Genomic DNA, 18,551 nt, shown 5'->3' with positions numbered 1-18,551 from the left:
TGAGATCTCTAAGGTGAAAGACCCAAAAGTTTACTTCGGGAAGACTCCGAATGGGGAGTATATTTAGGTATAGACGTGTATCCTTTGATGAAAGCTTGAGAACCATAGTGCATTGTGTGATTGCGTGTAAGCATTTGCATCATAATTGCATTTGAAAGAAGGATTTGTATTATTTATCAAGTGTATATTTGAATATGTTATTCAAAACTAAAATGACTTGTTTATTTTGTAAATTTAGAATTGTTGATATACTAAACATATGATTGAATAAGGAAAATGATAATTTTAATTGTTTTAAATTTGTATGGTTGGGGTTTCTTTTTGTGTATATATTGTAAATGTAATATTATATCTTGACATATGGTTATGTTATTGACCTAGAATTTCTAACTTATTTGGGTGTATAACACCCTACTGAGCAATGTGAAAATGCTCACCCCTTTATTTTCTAAAATTTTTAGATGCAGATATAGTTTCAGAGGAGTCACAAGAAGTTCAAGAAGCGTTCTAGAAAGCAAAAGAACTATAATAATAATTGTTTTTAAATTTATATTTCTCCTTTTACATGTACCAATTTAAGTTATATGAACTTTTGTATGTTAAATTATATTTTGTTAGATTGTAAAACATTTTTGGAAATATTTTTTTTTGACTTAGAGATTATTGTAAATATTTGAGCTTTTGGGCAGAAAGATGACTGGTGGATTTATTATATTTGTGAACAAAAGATAGTGTGATGGTTGGTTTTAGAAAAATAAAATAATACGTTATAGTGAATCTTAACGTAATAAATTTATTTAAGATCAGACGTTTTATTATTAAAAAAAAAAAAAAAAAAGTTTCAGAGTGTTTTGATTGAATGTGGGTAGGAGTAACCTTAGGATCAAAACCTTGGGCCAACTATGTAGGTGAATACCCAATTATACCCACATGAATCAGCCGTCAATCTTACAAATCCAAGGGCAAAGTAGTCATTCCAATTCAAACCAAAAAAAGCCATGATTCATGAAAACTGCTGGCCACAGCTCCCGGTTTTTCCCAAACTTTGGGCACCAAATCCAAACCCATCTCTTGCTATATAACCAACCCACCTTCACTTCATCTTCTTCATCACAACACAACTACCTTGATTTACAGAGAGATCTTCTATATCCATTCACTACTCAGAATCACCTCTATTGTTGATTGTTGTTTGGGTTTCGGAGTAAGAAAATTAAGAAGATGAGTCATATGGGGAAAGCTTGGTTAGTGGCAGCAAGTGTGGGAGCAGTGGAGGCACTCAAGGATCAGGGCTTCTGCAGATGGAACTACACTCTGAGGTCTATTCACCAGCATGCCAAGACCAACCTCAGGTCCTTTGCTCAGGCCAAGAAGCTCTCTTCTTCCTCTTCTGCCATGGTTTCCAGCAGAGTGAGAGAGGAGAAGGCAAAGCAGTCAGAGGAGTCTCTGAGGACTGTCATGTACTTGAGCTGCTGGGGACCCAACTGAAGAAGAAGATATGAAGATGGATGATCATCAGCCTGCTCTTGAAGCATCCAGGGAGGGCATATTCCAAGAAAGTTACGGAAAATTGAGATGAAGAAACTGCAGTGAAGCAATTTCATGGAATTTTTGCTTGGAGACTCACGAATTACAACCAATTGCTCAGGGTTGGGAAAATTGGAATTGCTGTAAATTGTGACTGGGTCTTTGTAAAACCCACATCATTTAGCTAGAAAAGCTTTGAAAATACATTTTAATTTAATTTATAATTTCTATGTTAGAATATATATGGCTAAGCAGGTCAATTTCCCAAGCTCAAGCGCATTAAGAAATTCTCAAACCTACCTTTTTTTTTAAAGGATTTTTGGGGAGTTTTACAGCAATTGAAAACAAATCCTAAGAGGGTCGGGAAATTATTTGAAAAAAGATGGTAGATTTGGTCACATAGGGGATAAAGAGGTGATAAAGTTGGTACAACGCCCAAAATTAAACTCTCAATTAATTTAATTGAACAAATAATCATAAAAGAGATTTTTTTAATTTATGATTCTTTTTTTAATTTATACTTTTTGAAAAAGAAAATTCCAGTGAAATATGTTCGTGTGGACTGTGTGGTAGGATGCAGACTAAACAAAGAAATTGACACGTGCTTGAAGTCCGGCCCTACACATTGCCCCATTGGAAAATAGCGGTTTCATCCTCCGTACTCTTTGGGCGTTAAGTGGGTTCACAAACCAAACAATGGGCTGCCCCAACACAGCAACACTTAGACTGAGGACAAACTATGTAGGTGAATACCCAATTATACCCACATGAATCAGTGGTCAATCTTACAAATCTAAGGATAGAGTAGTCATTCCAATTCAAACCAAACAAAGCTATAAGAACTGCTGGCCGCAGCCTCTGGTTTCCCCAAAACTTTGGGCAGTATTCCTCAAAGAATCAAGTGGGCTAGAGTTAATAACTTCATCCACCATGGTTAGATTATTGGTATCTCGATGGGAGAACTAGTTTTGATGGTAAAACATTGTATTTTATTATTTTGTAAATTTTATCAACACTCATATATTTTCTTTTTTATTTAAAATTAAATAAAAATTAAAATTCTTAGAAAATACGAAAAAAAAAAGTATATCACAACTTATATTAATTAAACGTCTATTTTATATTCCGAAATTAAAAAACAAAATTAAAATTATCAAGAAAAAAGTACATTCCAACTTACATTAATTAAGAATGATATATCGTGCAAATAAAAAATAATTAAAGGTTAAATAAATCACTTAATAAATTGGTAGTATGGGTTGATGGTTTTATTATTAGAATATAACAAGGATTTTCGTTTTCTTTTTTTTTTAAATGCATTTCGTGGTGGTGTAGAATTGTTTTGTATAAGGGTTTTTGAATTGTAATATAGATTATATATATAGTTGTGTTTTGTTCTAAATTCTGATTTCTAAGTTTCCAACATTATATAAAAATCTCTAAAATCACATACTTCGTAATTTTTCTAACATTATATAAAAAGCCCTGAATTCACCTATTAGGAAAATGCTATTTGGTGTACTACAATCACCATGCCCTCAACCTCATGCAAAGATATCGAGTGGTTACTAATAGTAAAAAATAAATAATAAAAACAAAACGTATTCATTATTATTATTATTATTATTTTGTACTTATACCATCTATTATTCACATCTTAGCATATGGTAAAAAAATATGATAAAAGATTATTTATGTCCTATAATTTTAAGTGAAGTGATCAAAATATTTAAAGAAAAAATTAATAATTGATGAAGAATTTTTGGTAAATTTATAAATTCATATTAAATATTGATAAATGATAAACAAAGTAGTTTTTAAAGTGGTTACAATAGTTAAACATTATATCTTATTATGATTTTCCACCTTCAAAACTTAATAATAAAATTTCATAACAAATTTCTATCTATTTAAAACTTTTGAAATGTGAAATCTTTTCTTGAACATCTTTATATATACATTTGTGAATTTTATCTTTATTTTCTATTTATAAAATTAAAGGATAAAGTTAAAACGTTAAAAATAAAAGAGAAGTATATCCCAACGTACATCAATTAAGAGAAGATATATTAAGCACATGAAGAATGCAAAAAAAAAAATTAATGATAAAATAAATCACTTATTAGTTAGTATTTAATGATTTACATTATTAGATTGTAGCAATGAGTTATATTTTTTGTTGTGTATAGGGGATTTTAAATTATAATATATATTTTTTTATTTTTGAGTTAGTTTTTTTGTTGATACATAGTTTTTTTTTTTTTTTTTTGTCTTAGATATTGTGTTATCTGCAGTTTTAAAAGAAATAAAAATTATTTGTCCCACATCGATTCAAAACTAAAAATATTATATACATTTATTAAAACTTTGATACCCTTAAAAAATACAAGTACAACCAATAAGCAAACATAGGGATGGCAACGGGGCGGGTATGGGACAGGCCACCCCTACCCCATTTCCATCCCAATTATATATTTTTTTCCCATCCCTGTCCCAAACTCGGGGCGGGACGAGTTGGTGTCCCCCATGCCTGTTTACAAAAGAGTTGATAATCTCATCCCCGTCCCAAATGTATTTTCGGGAATTATGCTTTTACAGAACATGGGTCTCTGAAATTTCAATAAACGTTATATGAGTTATCATAAACACATTTAATCAAGCATTTATTGTGCAACAAAACTGCAAATTGCACATACGAGAACAAAATGCACAGATCTACAAATAAACAACCCAAAAAATCTCAAATCCATAAACCAAAACTAGAAAATATGAAAAACAAGACATTTCTAACAAAGCCTCAAAACTTAGGGTTTTCTTACTTGGAAATGAGGAATCCATAGAAACCCTAATAATTTGTTGTCTACGAATTTGGTATTTTGGTTTTTAGAGCAAAAATTGTGCTTTTAGGGTGAAACGGGAATAAGCAATTTAGGAATAAATGAAAAAACAAGAAGAAATGAGAAAACGAAAGGCCTCTTACGAGCAAAAGAACCTTGAGCAATTTAGGAAGAAATGAGAAAACGGGAAGAAATGAGAACGAAAGCCATTTGAGAGCGAAAACCCTTTGACTCTTTCACGAGCGAATAACCCTAAAACTTGAGAAAGAAATGATTATATATGGAGGACTTTTTGGGTATTTTGTAATGACATAAGGGTAAATTGGTAATTCACATACGGGACGGGGCGGAAACTGCAAAACCCATCCCTGCCATGAACCCGATTTAGGTTTTTATATATTCCCCAAACCTGTTCTATACCTGAATAGGATATTCCCATACCCATCCCAATAGGGGCAGGGCGGGTGACCCGAATTACCCAGAAAATTGCCATTCCTAAGCAAGCATTGAGCTAAATCCTAATCTCACATTTCTGCTTGAAACTTTACACTCAAATAAAAACAACTCACCACTTGACTCGAGGAACTATTCCGTAACTTCTCACTACCAACAACCAAGCACTATTCAACTTTTTGCTCGCTTATAAATTCACTTCCTACCTGCATATTCAAAGCGTATCTCACTACTATTCTACTCTATTATTCTACTTTTCACGGTTTCATATCTCACTACTATTCGCGTGTTCAAAGTGTGCATATTCAAAGTGTATCCCTCCCTGAATTAATTGTGAATTAATCCAGGCTTCAAAGTGTGTTGCTCTACAATATCCTTCCCAATTAGGCTTCAAAGTAAGAACAACAACATTTACAATATCTGTCATGGCCACACAACCAAGGTATGCGGTATGCCGCATTTTCTTATGTCATTTTCCCATTTTGTTCCCTCTTTTCATCTCCATTTTGTTTTCAATATTCCCTTACCTTACTCATATTCTCTAAAATTAGATAAAATTATTAATTTGATCATATTTATCTAACATTTTTAATTAGTACTACTAGTATCTTATTTTCATAAATCTAATTGAATTTCCTACTTATTTATTTATTGTTTTCATGACAGAACTTCATCAGTTTTCATATTTTTCCTTACAATTCTGAGTTCAACTGTCTTTGCGAAGTACCATTATGAGAATGTTTCCCCATTTTCCCAACACAACATAGGTATGCAAATCTCCTTATTTGCATAACTTATATATTTCATGATGGTTGTGGTTTATGAAATCCTTGATTCTGATGAAACTATCAAAGTTGAAGAAGATGGAAGATATCTCCTTATTTTGGGCCATGTTCGGTTCTTAAGTGGAACGGCAGCTGCAACTTTGTTGATCCTAATCTTGAACCCATATTTTGGATGGTTCTTTCTGATCATGTGGACCATGTTCTTAGTGAAAATAGCATGCTATTGGGATAAAATATTTTATAACTTTGACATGTTCAAGAATAAAAAAAATACCAATGATAGGGAAGGAGGACAAGAGGAGCAACGACCCCAAGTTTAGAGTAGGTTTGGTTCATAAGAGGTTATTAGCAAAAAACATATTTTCTTCTTATACTTTCCAAAGTGTTTTATAAGTGTTATATTTTGAGTAATGAGAGTATTTTTTTTTCCTTTTTTTCTTTTTCTCTAATACATTATTGGTGATTATTCTTTGCCAGAATACCCACAAGGCTATTAGATGTTTTATTGCAAATATGGTTTTATATGATTGCATTATGATTGAACTAATAAAATATATTTTATGCATATTGTTTAGCTAGACCTCCCAACTACCTCTCGGTAATATCCTCTTAACATAGGAAGTATAAACTAATAGCAAATGCTAATCTTTCCCATTCTTACATAAGAAAGAACCAAGGAAAAGGTATATTTAGAAGTTGCATTTCTATGTTCCCAAACAATAGAAATTCAATATATGGCGCTTCACTCTCTACTTTTCTTTCCCACATTTTCTCATAACCCAAATATGCTCACCTCTCATTCCAAGATCCAACCAAATTGAAAAACAATTACAAAAATCCTAGTAAAAAATACAGTTCATACTACAATTACACTTTCTTACAAGAAATTGAAGTGCATAAGGTATAACAATTGAGTGAAACAAATAAAAACCAACTTCCTTTAACACACCTGCTAATGAAATACTTGTAGAGACACTTTAAATTTCTCCAGACTCCAAGAGATATTGATTAACAGCCTCGACACCTGTAGCGATGAGACCAACACCTGATACGATATAATGCACAAACTCGGCACGGAATTGGTAAGACTCGATTAGATTACAAAAAAAAAAATTCAAACATTCTCTTTTTCTTTCCAATCACAATAAAACATCAGAATATTTTCAAAAATAAAAATAAGAGATTTCCCTTTCAAAAGCAGACACCCATGATTTTGAAATTAGAGCTTTTAACCCAGAAGATCAAAGAAGATGAAGAAGAAAAAACCCAACCCCTGACCCGTTCGGAAATAAGAGGAGAAACCACCGAAGGATGAGGGCATGATTTATGATTTACTTACCTAATTTTCCTAAAAATCGAGAATCACCAGAGGATGGAGGTTTGGTATCGGCGGTGGTAACTCGTCAAGTGGACTAAATCTTACAACGGCGACATCAGCCAAGCAACCCCCTCACAGTCAAATTACTCCCCCTCCGGGGTCTTGCATAGTTGCAAATTTGCAATTGTAGGTGGTGTCGTCTGTCGACGGTCTTGACAACAATGGTGGTGTGCGAGTGTGGGAGATTGGGAGCCCAAATTGGTAAAGTAAAAAATGCATTTTATATGGATTTACATTGATGATATGAGATAGGATTTGATGGTAACATATTAAATTAAATTAAATGATATGGATGGTATGAGATGGGATTTAATGAAAAATTAAATGTATTTATATGGTAGATTGAGAATTAAATCCACAATTCTTAGTATTATTATAAATAGCTTTGAGTTAAATGTGAAAAAATTTTATTAATTTTTTAAGCCTATTAAGTTTATATCTTGTTTTATATATATATAATTTACATAATATTTTTATAATTTTTTTAAATTTCTAATTATCTTTTTTGCGTATTGCTTGATATCGAATCAAGATGTCGAGACCAACATATCTCGGGATCATCTGAGTCAATGATCGATATCGCGACTTTGAACCATGCTCATCTCCAATCCTTCAACAGTGATGAAAAATGAGGGCAACGCAATTACCTTTTTTATTATTATCAATTCAAAATAATACGTGTATTATAATATAATTTTTTAAAAATATTTTACAAAAAAATATATGTGGATCTCGTATTTAGGCTCATGCGCTTCCACTCGATGGCGAGCTCGATTTTATTTTGAAAATATGATTTTATTTATTAAAAAATGACTTGGAGTCGCCACTTATTTTTGTTTTATTTTTAAAGGTACAAAAATAAGAAAGAAAACCTTAAGTGTGACTCCTTATTTTGGAAAAATGTGGTATGTGAAAAATCGGATTGGGTTTGGGGGTCAGGTTACTTATCGGGAAGGTACGATAAAGACCGTAGCACCCCTTTAAGTCCCCAAAGTCGGGTCTCTACTAATAAAATGAAGCTGACACGACAATCAATGAGAAAAACAATGAATACCGACATGATCACATATTGAAAGCCAAAACATATAAGGATGATGGTCAAAGTGAGAAAAAATGTGTACCTGATCAGCAAGCGGCAACGCGCTATCATAAAATGAGGTTAGTGCACAAATAATGGACATAAAACATAGCTCACATGTCACTGAATCGAGTACAAAATCATCAGATATCACAATTAAGTCAAATTTATTTTTCGAGGAAATAATCACTGATGTTGGGCCCCACCAATTTATTCCTGAATTAATTCCATACATTCCATCACTTAGAATTATAGAATTTAATTCACACTTATTTTTAAAACATTTTAGAAATCATGGAAGGTATGGAAATCCATGCCGAAGAAAATGGCAACAAAATTTTATTAAAAATGTGATTTTTGGGACTTGAAAACTCTAAGGATGAAGAATTTGGAAAATAATGTGAAAAAATGAGATTTGGAAAAAGAATATTTTTTTAAACCAAGAATAATGAAAATGAGAAAAAAAAAAAAAAAGGAAGTGACACGTGGCATAAGGGTGGCCATGCACGATTCCAAACAAATCTAACCCCACTTGTTTTTATTTGATCATGATCTTAATCCCATATTTTAGATGGTTCCTTCTGGTCATGTGGACCATGTTCTTAGTGAAAATAGCATGCTATTAGGATAAAACATTTTTTAACTTTGACATGTTCAAGAATAAAATTGTCAATGATAGGGAAGAAGGACAAGAGGTGCAGTGGCCCTAAGTTTAGAGTAGGTTTGGTCCATAAGAGGTTATTAGCAAAAAACATATTTTCTTTGTACTTTCGAAAGTGTTATATAAGTGTTATATTTTGAGTAATGAGAGTATTTTTTTTCCTTTTTTCTTTTTCTCTAATACATTATTAGGGATTATTCTTCGCCGGAATACCCACAAGGCTATTAGATGTTTCATTGCAAATATGGTTTTATATGATAGAATTATGATTGAACTTATAAAACATATTTTCTGCATATTGTTTAGCTGGGCCTCCCGATTACCTCTCGATAATATCCTCTTAACATATGAAGTATAAACTAATAGCAAGTGCTAATCTTTCCCATTCTTACACAAGAAAGACCCAAGGAAAAGGTATATTTAGAAATTGCATTTCTATGTTCCCAAACAATAGGAAATTCAATATATGGCACTTCACTCTCTACTTTTCTTTCCCACATTATCTCATAACCTAAATATGCTCACCTTTCATTCCAAAATCCAACCAAAATTGAAAAACAATTACAAAAATCCTAATAAAAGAGAGATCATACTACAATTACACTTTCTTACAAGAAATTGAAGTGCAAAAGGTATAACAATTGAGTGAAACAAATAAAAACCAACCTCCTTTAACACACCTGCTAATGAAATACTTGTAGAGACACTTTAAATTCCTCCAGACTCCAAGAGATACCAATCAATAGCCTCGGCACCTGCAGTGACAAGACCAACACCTGGTACAATATAATGCACAAACTCGATACGGAATCGGTAAGACTCGGTTAGATTATAGAAAAATTTTCAAACATTCTCTTTTTCTTTCCAATCACAATAAAACTTCAGCATATTTTCAAAAATAAAAATAAGAGAGTCCTCTTTCAAAAGCAAACACCCATGATTATGAAATTGGAGCTTTTAACCCAGAAGATCAAAAAAGACGAAGAAGAAAAAACCCAACCCCTAACCCATTCGGAAATAAGAGGAGAAACCACCGAAGTATGAGGGCATGATTTAGGATTTACTTACCTGATTTTCCTAGAAATCGAGAATCACCGGAGGGTGGAGGTTTGGTGTCGGCGATGGTAACTCGTCAAGTGGACTGAATCTTACAATGGCGACGTCGGCCAGACAACCCCCTCAGAGTTAGATTGCTCCCCCTCCAGGGTCTTGCATAGTTGCAAATTTGCAATTGCAAGTGGTGTCATCTATCGGTGGTCTTGACAGCAATGGTGGTGTGCGAGGGGTAGGAGATTAGAAGCCAAATTGGTAAAATAAAAAATGCATTTTATATGGATTTTCATTGATGATATGAGATAGGATTTGATGGTAACATATTAAATTAAATTAAATGATTGAGTCCAAAATGATATGGGATTTAATGAAAAATTAAATGTATTTATATGGTAGATTGAGAATTAAATCCCCAATTCTTAGTATTATTATTAATAAGTGAAAATTTTTTGTTTTATTAAAATTTTAAGCTTATTTTATTTATATCTATTTTTTATATATAATTTACATAATATTTTTATAATTTTTTGAAATTTCTAATTATCTTATTTTGCGTATTACTTGATACCGAATCGAGATGTCAAGACCAACATATCTCGGGATCATCTGAAAAAATAGTCGTGTATTATAATATAATATTTTTAAAATATTTTACAAAAAAAATACAATAAAGAAAATTTTAAATAAAGGAGTTTACAATAACTTTCTATATTAATAAATTTAATGAATCTATATCCATGTATTATCGAGAATAAATAAGTTTATATTTATATTTTTTATTATAAATTTATATTGACACATATCCTTGATTTTCCTCAAGGTCTTATTTTTAATTGATTACAAAGCATTAGTACTTGTTTAATAAAAAATGTATTAAATAAATATTAATATTATATAAAATAAATAAAAGTTGAATTTGAATAAAACTTATATATATATATGAATATGAATCTATGATTAAAGATACATGGTAATAAGTGTTAATATTTGATTACTACCAAAAAGTGCTATTTTGTAGACCTAATTATAATGTTTTTAAGCACCTTTGTGTAGTAATCATATTCATTTAACCCAATTAATTCATTAAGGTCCTTAGTAATTGGTTTTAACCATTTTGTGGCAAGTTTACATGTTTTTATCAGCTTATGAATCAATTCAAGCATGCCAAATGATGGAGGAGCTACTTGGACAAGTTAAAGCAAGGATTTTGGAAGTTTACAGGCTTGAATTTCAAGTGGAAACACGAGCACAAACAAGAACAATGGAGAAGAGGAGAGAAGAGGAGAACAGAGGACAGCGGCTGCAGTCTTATTTCGCACTTTTGGGGCAATTCCCGAAGTCCATTTTCTACATGCTATATACCATTTCAAAGCTCAGGAAGTCAAGAATCCAATGCTTCAAACCGTGTACAATTTGGAGCTGAAATGAGGAAGATATGGCCTTCGGAAGACAACTGCATCAAACCTTGCGCAAATTTCGCAAGGTGAATTTCTCCTTGCGAAATTTCGCAAGGGGATTTTCCTCACGATGCGAAATTTTGCCATTTCGCAACATTGCGAAATTTTCGCAAGGAGAAATTCACATTGCGAAAATGCCAAATCTCCTCTGTTTCTCCACGCACGCACCACCGACTTCCCAGATATTTTTAGCTTGATATTTTCTCATGTAAATTCCTTTTGTAACCTTGTATTCAGCCATCATAAGGCTTTATCTTGTAATTTTGCTATATATAGAGGTGCACAACACCTCCAAACAAAATTTGGATTGGAATATAGATATTTGGGGGAATCGATCCTCTGTACAAAAATTAGAAATATATAAAGCTCTTTTTTTCTCTCTTCTCCTCTTCTTCCCCATTTCTATTTTCTTAGTAGCCAAACAGCCTCTGAGGACTTTTCCTCAGAGGATGATTGGCTAAAACCTTTAAGTTTCTCAAAGTATGGATGTTATGTGATGGCTTGGATGCAATCCCATGGAAATTTCTCGCACCCGGAAGGTAAGGTAGTCGTTTTTCATTAATGGTTCATTAATGTAAATTTTGGTTTTATTTCCTTTGGACAACTTCCAACGGCCAATACTTGATAAGCTTTTGGATTTCTATCCATTAGTTATCTCCTACAAGCTATTGGAAGGTGAGGTTTTCAATTCCAAGTTTGCATTAATCCGTTAGAACCAATTTCAATGGCCATTGAAAGGTGAGTTTATCACCTGGAATGACTTTGAGTTGCCAATATTTGGTAAGCTTTTGGCTTTAGACCATTAGTTATCTCTTACGAGCCATTCAAAGGAAGTCTAAGGTGAATAACCATTGATAAAATCCACTACCATCTGTTTTGCCATTTTAAAGGATTAAAACTTGATTTGCTAAATCCATACCGGTTCGGGAAGCAAGCATCACCATAGTTGCAACCCCAACGCGAGGAGCCTATCCTGAGATTTCCAATTTGCATAAGAGCCAAAGCATAGCTATCCTATCTTTGAGAAACTTGTTTTTACACCCTTTCATTTTAGTCTTTAATGTTAGCTTAAATTAGTTTAAATCTTTCTCAAACATTTTCATTTTCTTTTAAAGCTAACATCCATAAGAAAATCACTTATTTTCCTAATTTGAATATCACTTGTGTTTGCGAAAACTCTTCCCAGTGAACGATCCTAGAACCACTATGCTATAGTAGCTTGGCTACTTTAGTAATAGTATTTAAGGTATAAATTTTGTTGATACGCCTTTAAAGCTAAGCTACCATGAGTCGCATCAATATTATATAATCAAATGAGAGAGTACAAAAATGTTCTATTATTAACAATACATTATTATAATAATAAGATATTTAATATCATGTAAATAAATAAAAGTTGTCATAAATTTAAATTTGAATTTATATTTTTAAACCCTTCAAATTTTTTATGTTTATTTTTAAATTTTAAGAATTTTTTCTCCACTTCAAATAGCAATAATAGTGTTTATTCATACTAATTATACTTAACATTGATGAAAATTATGAAAAAAAAAAATTAAAAACCCATACCCTTCAAATTTACATTTGTTTTAATTTTAAGATTTTTTATCTCTACTTCAAGTAATAATAATAATAATGTTTATTCATACTAATAACAATAAAATTAATGAAAATGATGAAAAAAAATAGTAAAAACTTCAAATTTGTAATAATAATAATGTTTATTCATACTAATAAACAATTCTTCATAATCATAACCTACTAATTTCCAACAATTATAATTGAAATTATTTTGAATAAACAATGTAATTTGTATTTGAAGTTGAAAAAATTTGTGAAAATTAAATGGGAAGGGTAGGGTTTTAATTTTATTTTTTTAAAAAAAATTTCCCTCATAAATTTTTATTTTTTTTATTATTTTTATTTTATTTTTATGAATTCTAAGTGAAATTATTATGAATCAACAATTTTATTGATATTTAAAGTTAAAAAAAAAAATCTATGAATTTTAAATAAATTTTGGAAGGTATTTGTAATGGGGTATTTTTATTTGCACTTTCCTATTATGTTGAAACATTGTTTATTCAAAATAATTTCAATTATAATGATTGGAAATTAGGAGGTTATGATTATGAAGAATTGTTTATTAGTATGAATAAACATTATTATTATTATTATTATTATTATTATTATATTATTATTTGAAGCAGAGAAAAAATTCATAATGCATAGGGAGATCACAAATTCTATGGATTCAACAATTGATAAGCCTACTTGTTTATATTATTGTCCCTAACTAGCTATCCCATTTTTGAATTTACTTTTGGTGCATTTAGTTTGTAACTTATCTTATGTTTTACTTATTTTCAATTTTTTAAGGTTTAGATAGTTTTTTTTTAAAAAAAAAAAAAAAAAACCTCTTTTGAGCCATAACTTGATTCTCTTGCTATTCTTATTTTTAACCATTTTTTCAATGAGAAATTAGGTCTTTTGGTGGAATTGTAGGAAGTGGATAATCGGGAAATTTATTTGGTCCAGATTGTGTTTCACTAGAGTCTTGAGAGATGCAGCTAAGTGAGCCTATAATAAAAAGGTAGGCATGTAAACGGACCATGCTCGTCCGGGCCATTCTTAGCTTGGTTTAGTGGGCCTTCGGAAGTGCTCCAACATGAATTTCAACGTGAACTTCAGTTTTTAAAATTAATAATTATACATTTGTTTTAACTATTTATAACAAATATTATCTTTGAAAAGTAAATTTCAATTAATTTTTATATTTAAATAAAAATTATTATTATTTTAATTATTTGTATCCAAATCATACCTGATATATTTGATTTATCTTACAATGTTTCAACATAATAGGAAAGTGCAAATAAAAATACCTCATTACAAATACCTTCCAAAATTTATTTAAAATTCATAGATTTTTTTGTACTTTAAATATCAATAAAATTGTTGATTCATAATAATTTCACTTAGAATTCATTAAAAAAAAATATGAGGAAAAAAATTAAAATAAAAAATTTCAAGATCCCTACCCTTCCCATTTAATTTTAACAAATTTTTTTTGAGCATTGATTTGTTAATCGATTATCAAGGGCCACTCATTTGCTTTGTTGGATCTAACTCTCTATATGCATGCTCTGTTTTGGCTTTTTTTTTTTTTTTTTTTTTTTATCTTTGCTTTCTCTTGTAAATATCTGATGCATTGTTCCTCTCTGAACTTGAAATATAAAAATCATGCTCTTGTTCCCTGTGGATTCCACCTTCTCCTAGCTCTTTGACAATCCATGAAATAGAGCTAAGTTCATACTCTATTTTTATGTTTTTATTCTTCTTTGTTTGTTGTTGATGGTGGGATGATATTATCAATGGCCAAGTTGCTGGGATTGAAGGAGTGAGGTTATGGGGAAGTGAACTTAATGGAGGATTTCTGTGATCATAGCCATGCTCCAATCTATTGGTTCCAAATGTTGGCCACGAGACTGCATTGAAGTTTTGGTATTTGGGATCACTTTGCCTTATGGGTTCAGTAAGCAACACAATGGCAATAAAGATGCATTGGTGTTATTAATTTGGGTGAATAAGTTGGTTATATGAATCGTGAAAGTTCAGGTTGTGCTTTGAGGAGAGTATATCCTGCATCCCATTATTTTAATTATTAATTTTGGATGTTGAAATATGATGTGATTGCACTTCATATACATCATGGTTGTGTGAAGAAAAAGAAATATTAAAGAAAGGGTTGTGTGAATTGGAAATAAGAATGAAAAGGCCTTGGAGAGAGTAAAAATGAAAAGAAAAGAAAAAAAAAATGAAATGACCCTAGAGAGGGCGAATTAAGATCCTTAGGGTGAATACCCAAAAGTTTACTCCGGGAAGACTTCGAATGGGGAGTATATTTAGGTACGGATGTGTATCATTTGGTGAAAACCCGAGAACAACAGTGCATTGTGTGATTGTGTGTAAGCATTTGCATCATAATTGCATTTGGAAGAAGGATTTGTACTATTTATCAAGTGTATGTTTAAATATATTATTCAAAACTAAAATGACTTATTTATTTTGTAAATTTAGAATTATTGATATACTAAACATACGATTGAATAAAGAAAATGATAATTTTGATTGTTTTAAATTTGTATGGCTGGGGTTTCTTTCAGTGTATATATTGTAAATGTAATATTATATCTTGACATATGGTTGTGTTGTTGACCTAGAATTTCCAACATATTTGGGTGTAAAACACTCTATTGAGCAACGTGGAAATACTCACCCCTTTATTTTTTAAAATTTTTAGATGCGGATATAGTTTTAGAGGGACCACAAAAAGTTCAAGAAGCGTTCTACAAAGCAAAAGAACCATAATAAGAGTTGTTTTTAAATTTATATTTCTCTTTTTACATGTACCAATTTGAGTTATATGGGCTTTTGTATGTTAAATTATATTTGTTAGGTTGTAAAACATTTTTAGAAATATTCTTTTTTACTTAGATATTATGGTAAATATTTGAGCTTTTGGGGTGGATTTATTATACTTGTGAACAAGATATAATGTAATGGTTGGTTTTAGAAAAATAATATAACACGTTACAGTAAATCTTAACTTAATAAATTTATTTAAGATTAGACATTTTACTATTAAAAAAAAAAATGTGTTTGTTTTTTTGGCTTTTTGCTAAAAGCAAATTAGTTTTAGAATTTAGATTGTTTGTTTTTCTATTTTTTTATGACTTATTATAAACTTTTTACTAAATAGAAAAAGCCAAAATATATAACTTTTTCTAAATAGAAAAAATAACATATTGGTTATTTTTACTTTTTAATACTTAATAGAAATAAAACATTATAAAAACAAACAACCTAATATTTAATACTATTAAACATTAAGTTTCTATTTAGAATTAAGTAAAAAAAACAAAACGAAGTTGTTTTGATTATTGCCGGTGTAGATAAGAATTAGCATTAGGATCAAACCCTTGACCTGGGCCAACTATGTAGGTGAATACCAATTATACCCACATGAATCAGCCGTCAATCTTACAAATCCAAGGGCAAAGTAGTCATTCCAATTCAAACCAAAAAAAAGCCACGATTCATGAAAACTGCCGGCCACAGCTCCTGGTTTTTGCCAAACTTTGGGCACCAAATCCAAACCCATCTCTTGCTATATAACCAACCCACCTTCACTTCATCTTCTTCATCACAACACAACTACCTTGATTTACAGAGAGATCTTCTATATCTATTCACTACTCAGAATCGCCTCTTTTTGTTGTTGATTGTTGTTTGGGTTTTGGAGAAAGAAAATTAAGAAGATGAGTCATATGGGGAAAGCTTGGATAGTGGCAGCAAGTGTGGGAGCAGTGGAGGCACTCAAGGATCAGGGCTTCTGCAGATGGAACTACACTCTGAGGTCTATTCACCAGCATGCAAGACCAACCTCAGGTCTTTACTCAGGCCAAGAAGCTCTCTTCTTCCTCTTCTGCCATGGTTTCAGCAGAGTAGGAGAGACGAGAAGGCAAAGCAGTCAGAGGAGTCTCTGAGGACTGTCATGTACTTGAGCTGCTGGGGACCCAACTGAAGAAGAAGATATGAAGATGGATGATCATCAGCCTGCACTTGAAGCATCCAAGAAAGTTATGGAAAATTGAGATGAAGAAACTGCAGTGAAGCAATTTTCTTGGAATTTTTGCTTGGAGACTCACGAATTACGACCAATTGCTCAGGGTTGGGAAAATTGGAATTGCTGTGAATTGTGACTGGGTCTTTGTAAAACCCACATCATTTAGCTAGAAAAGTTTTGAAAATACATTTTAATTTAATTTATAATTTCTATGTTAGAATATTAGACCCGATTCCTAAAAAGCTTGTCAGTCTTGTATTAGACCCAAGCTCAAGCGCATCAAGAAAAAATATGGCAGATTTGGTCACATAGGGGATAAAGAGGTGATAAAGTAGATATAACTCCCAAAATTAAACTCTCAATTAATTTAATTGAACAAATAATCATAAAAGAGATTTTTTAAATTTATGATTTTTATTTTTTAATTTATACTTTTTGAAAAAGAAAATTTCAGTGAAATATTTTCGTGTAGACTGTGTGGTAGGGTGCAGACTAAACAAAGAAATGGACACGTGCTTGAAATCCGGCCCTACACATTGCCCCTTTGTTCACAAACCAAACAATGGGCTGCTAAGACTTACACTGAGGACAAGCTATGTAGGTGAATACCCAATTATACCCACATGAATCAGTGGTCAATCTTACAAATCTAAGGACAAAGTAATCATTCCAATTCAAACCAAACAAAGCTATGAAAACTGCTGGCCACAGCCTCTGGTTTTCCCAAAACTTTGGCACCAAACCCAGACTCATCTCTTACTATATAACAACCCTTCACTTCATCTTCCTCATCACAACACAAAACACTTGATTTATAGAGAGATCTTCAATATCCCATTCACTACTCAGAATCAGTTCTTTTACTGTTGATTGCTGTTTGAGTTTTGGAGAAAGAAAATTAAGAAGATGAGTTATATGGGGAAAGCTTGGATAGTGGCAGCGAGTGTGGGAGCAGTGGAGGCACTCAAGGACCAGGGCGTCTGCAGATGGAACTACGCTATGAGGTCTATTCACCAGCATGCCAGGAACAAGCTCAGGTCTTGTTCTCAGGCCCAGAAACTTCTTCTTCCCTCTTCCGCCATGGCTTTCTAGCAGAGTGAGAGAGGAGAAGGCCAAGCAGTCAGAGGAGTCTCTGAGGACTGTCATGTACTTGAGCTGCTGGGGACCCAACTGAGGAAGAAGATATATATATATATATATATGAAGGTTTTGATCGTCGTACTAGTGATGAAGACAGTGGAGGGGAGAGATTGATTTCATGGAATTTTTGTACAAAGACATATACATGAGGGTGGAATTGCTGTAAATTGTATAGTGTATTGACGATGGCTCTATGAAATACATACACTCATATAGTGTTTTTTTTTTCAATAGCTGTTTTCAATTCTCACAATTGTTCTGCCGCTAATTTTTTTGAGGTAATTTGCCCAAAGACATCCTGAGGATTTTTCATGGAAATATATATAAAGAAAAATAAAAGAATATGCAGAAAGGATAAATGCGGTGCAGGGAAAAAGCTGTTCCATTTTTCATGTGAATTTTCATACAATGCACTGATCTCCATCCCAAACTATGGGCGTAAGCGGATTTCCAAAAGAAAGAAGGTAAAACCGTGTGCCTCTTCCTCAACCCCATTTGATCTCATGCTTCCAAAATAAGGAACAAACTGAAGTAAAACAAATTATCTTTTTCC

General features: G+C 31.8%; 1 protein-coding gene and 2 pseudogenes across 1 annotated transcript; all 3 read left to right on the top strand.

Annotated features, from left to right (window-relative positions):
• The first annotated feature begins 1,045 nt into the window (after positions 1 to 1,045).
• Positions 1,046 to 1,767, top strand: LOC117926911. The gene has a single exon (XM_034846234.1). The coding sequence runs from the start codon at positions 1,222 to 1,224 to the stop codon at positions 1,486 to 1,488; it is 267 nt and encodes an 88-aa protein (XP_034702125.1). The 5' UTR covers positions 1,046 to 1,221; the 3' UTR covers positions 1,489 to 1,767.
• A 14,584-nt stretch (positions 1,768 to 16,351) lies between these two features.
• Positions 16,352 to 17,083, top strand: LOC117926912 (annotated as a pseudogene).
• Positions 17,084 to 17,652: 569 nt separating this feature from the next.
• On the top strand, positions 17,653 to 18,181 carry LOC117926910 (annotated as a pseudogene).
• The last annotated feature ends 370 nt before the right edge of the window (positions 18,182 to 18,551 follow it).

This window comes from Vitis riparia, chromosome 12 (genome assembly GCF_004353265.1).
Source record: "Vitis riparia cultivar Riparia Gloire de Montpellier isolate 1030 chromosome 12, EGFV_Vit.rip_1.0, whole genome shotgun sequence".
Taxonomy (NCBI): domain Eukaryota; kingdom Viridiplantae; phylum Streptophyta; class Magnoliopsida; order Vitales; family Vitaceae; genus Vitis; species Vitis riparia.
Note: the sequence above shows the minus strand (reverse complement) of the source record. Positions and strands in the feature narration are given on the sequence as shown.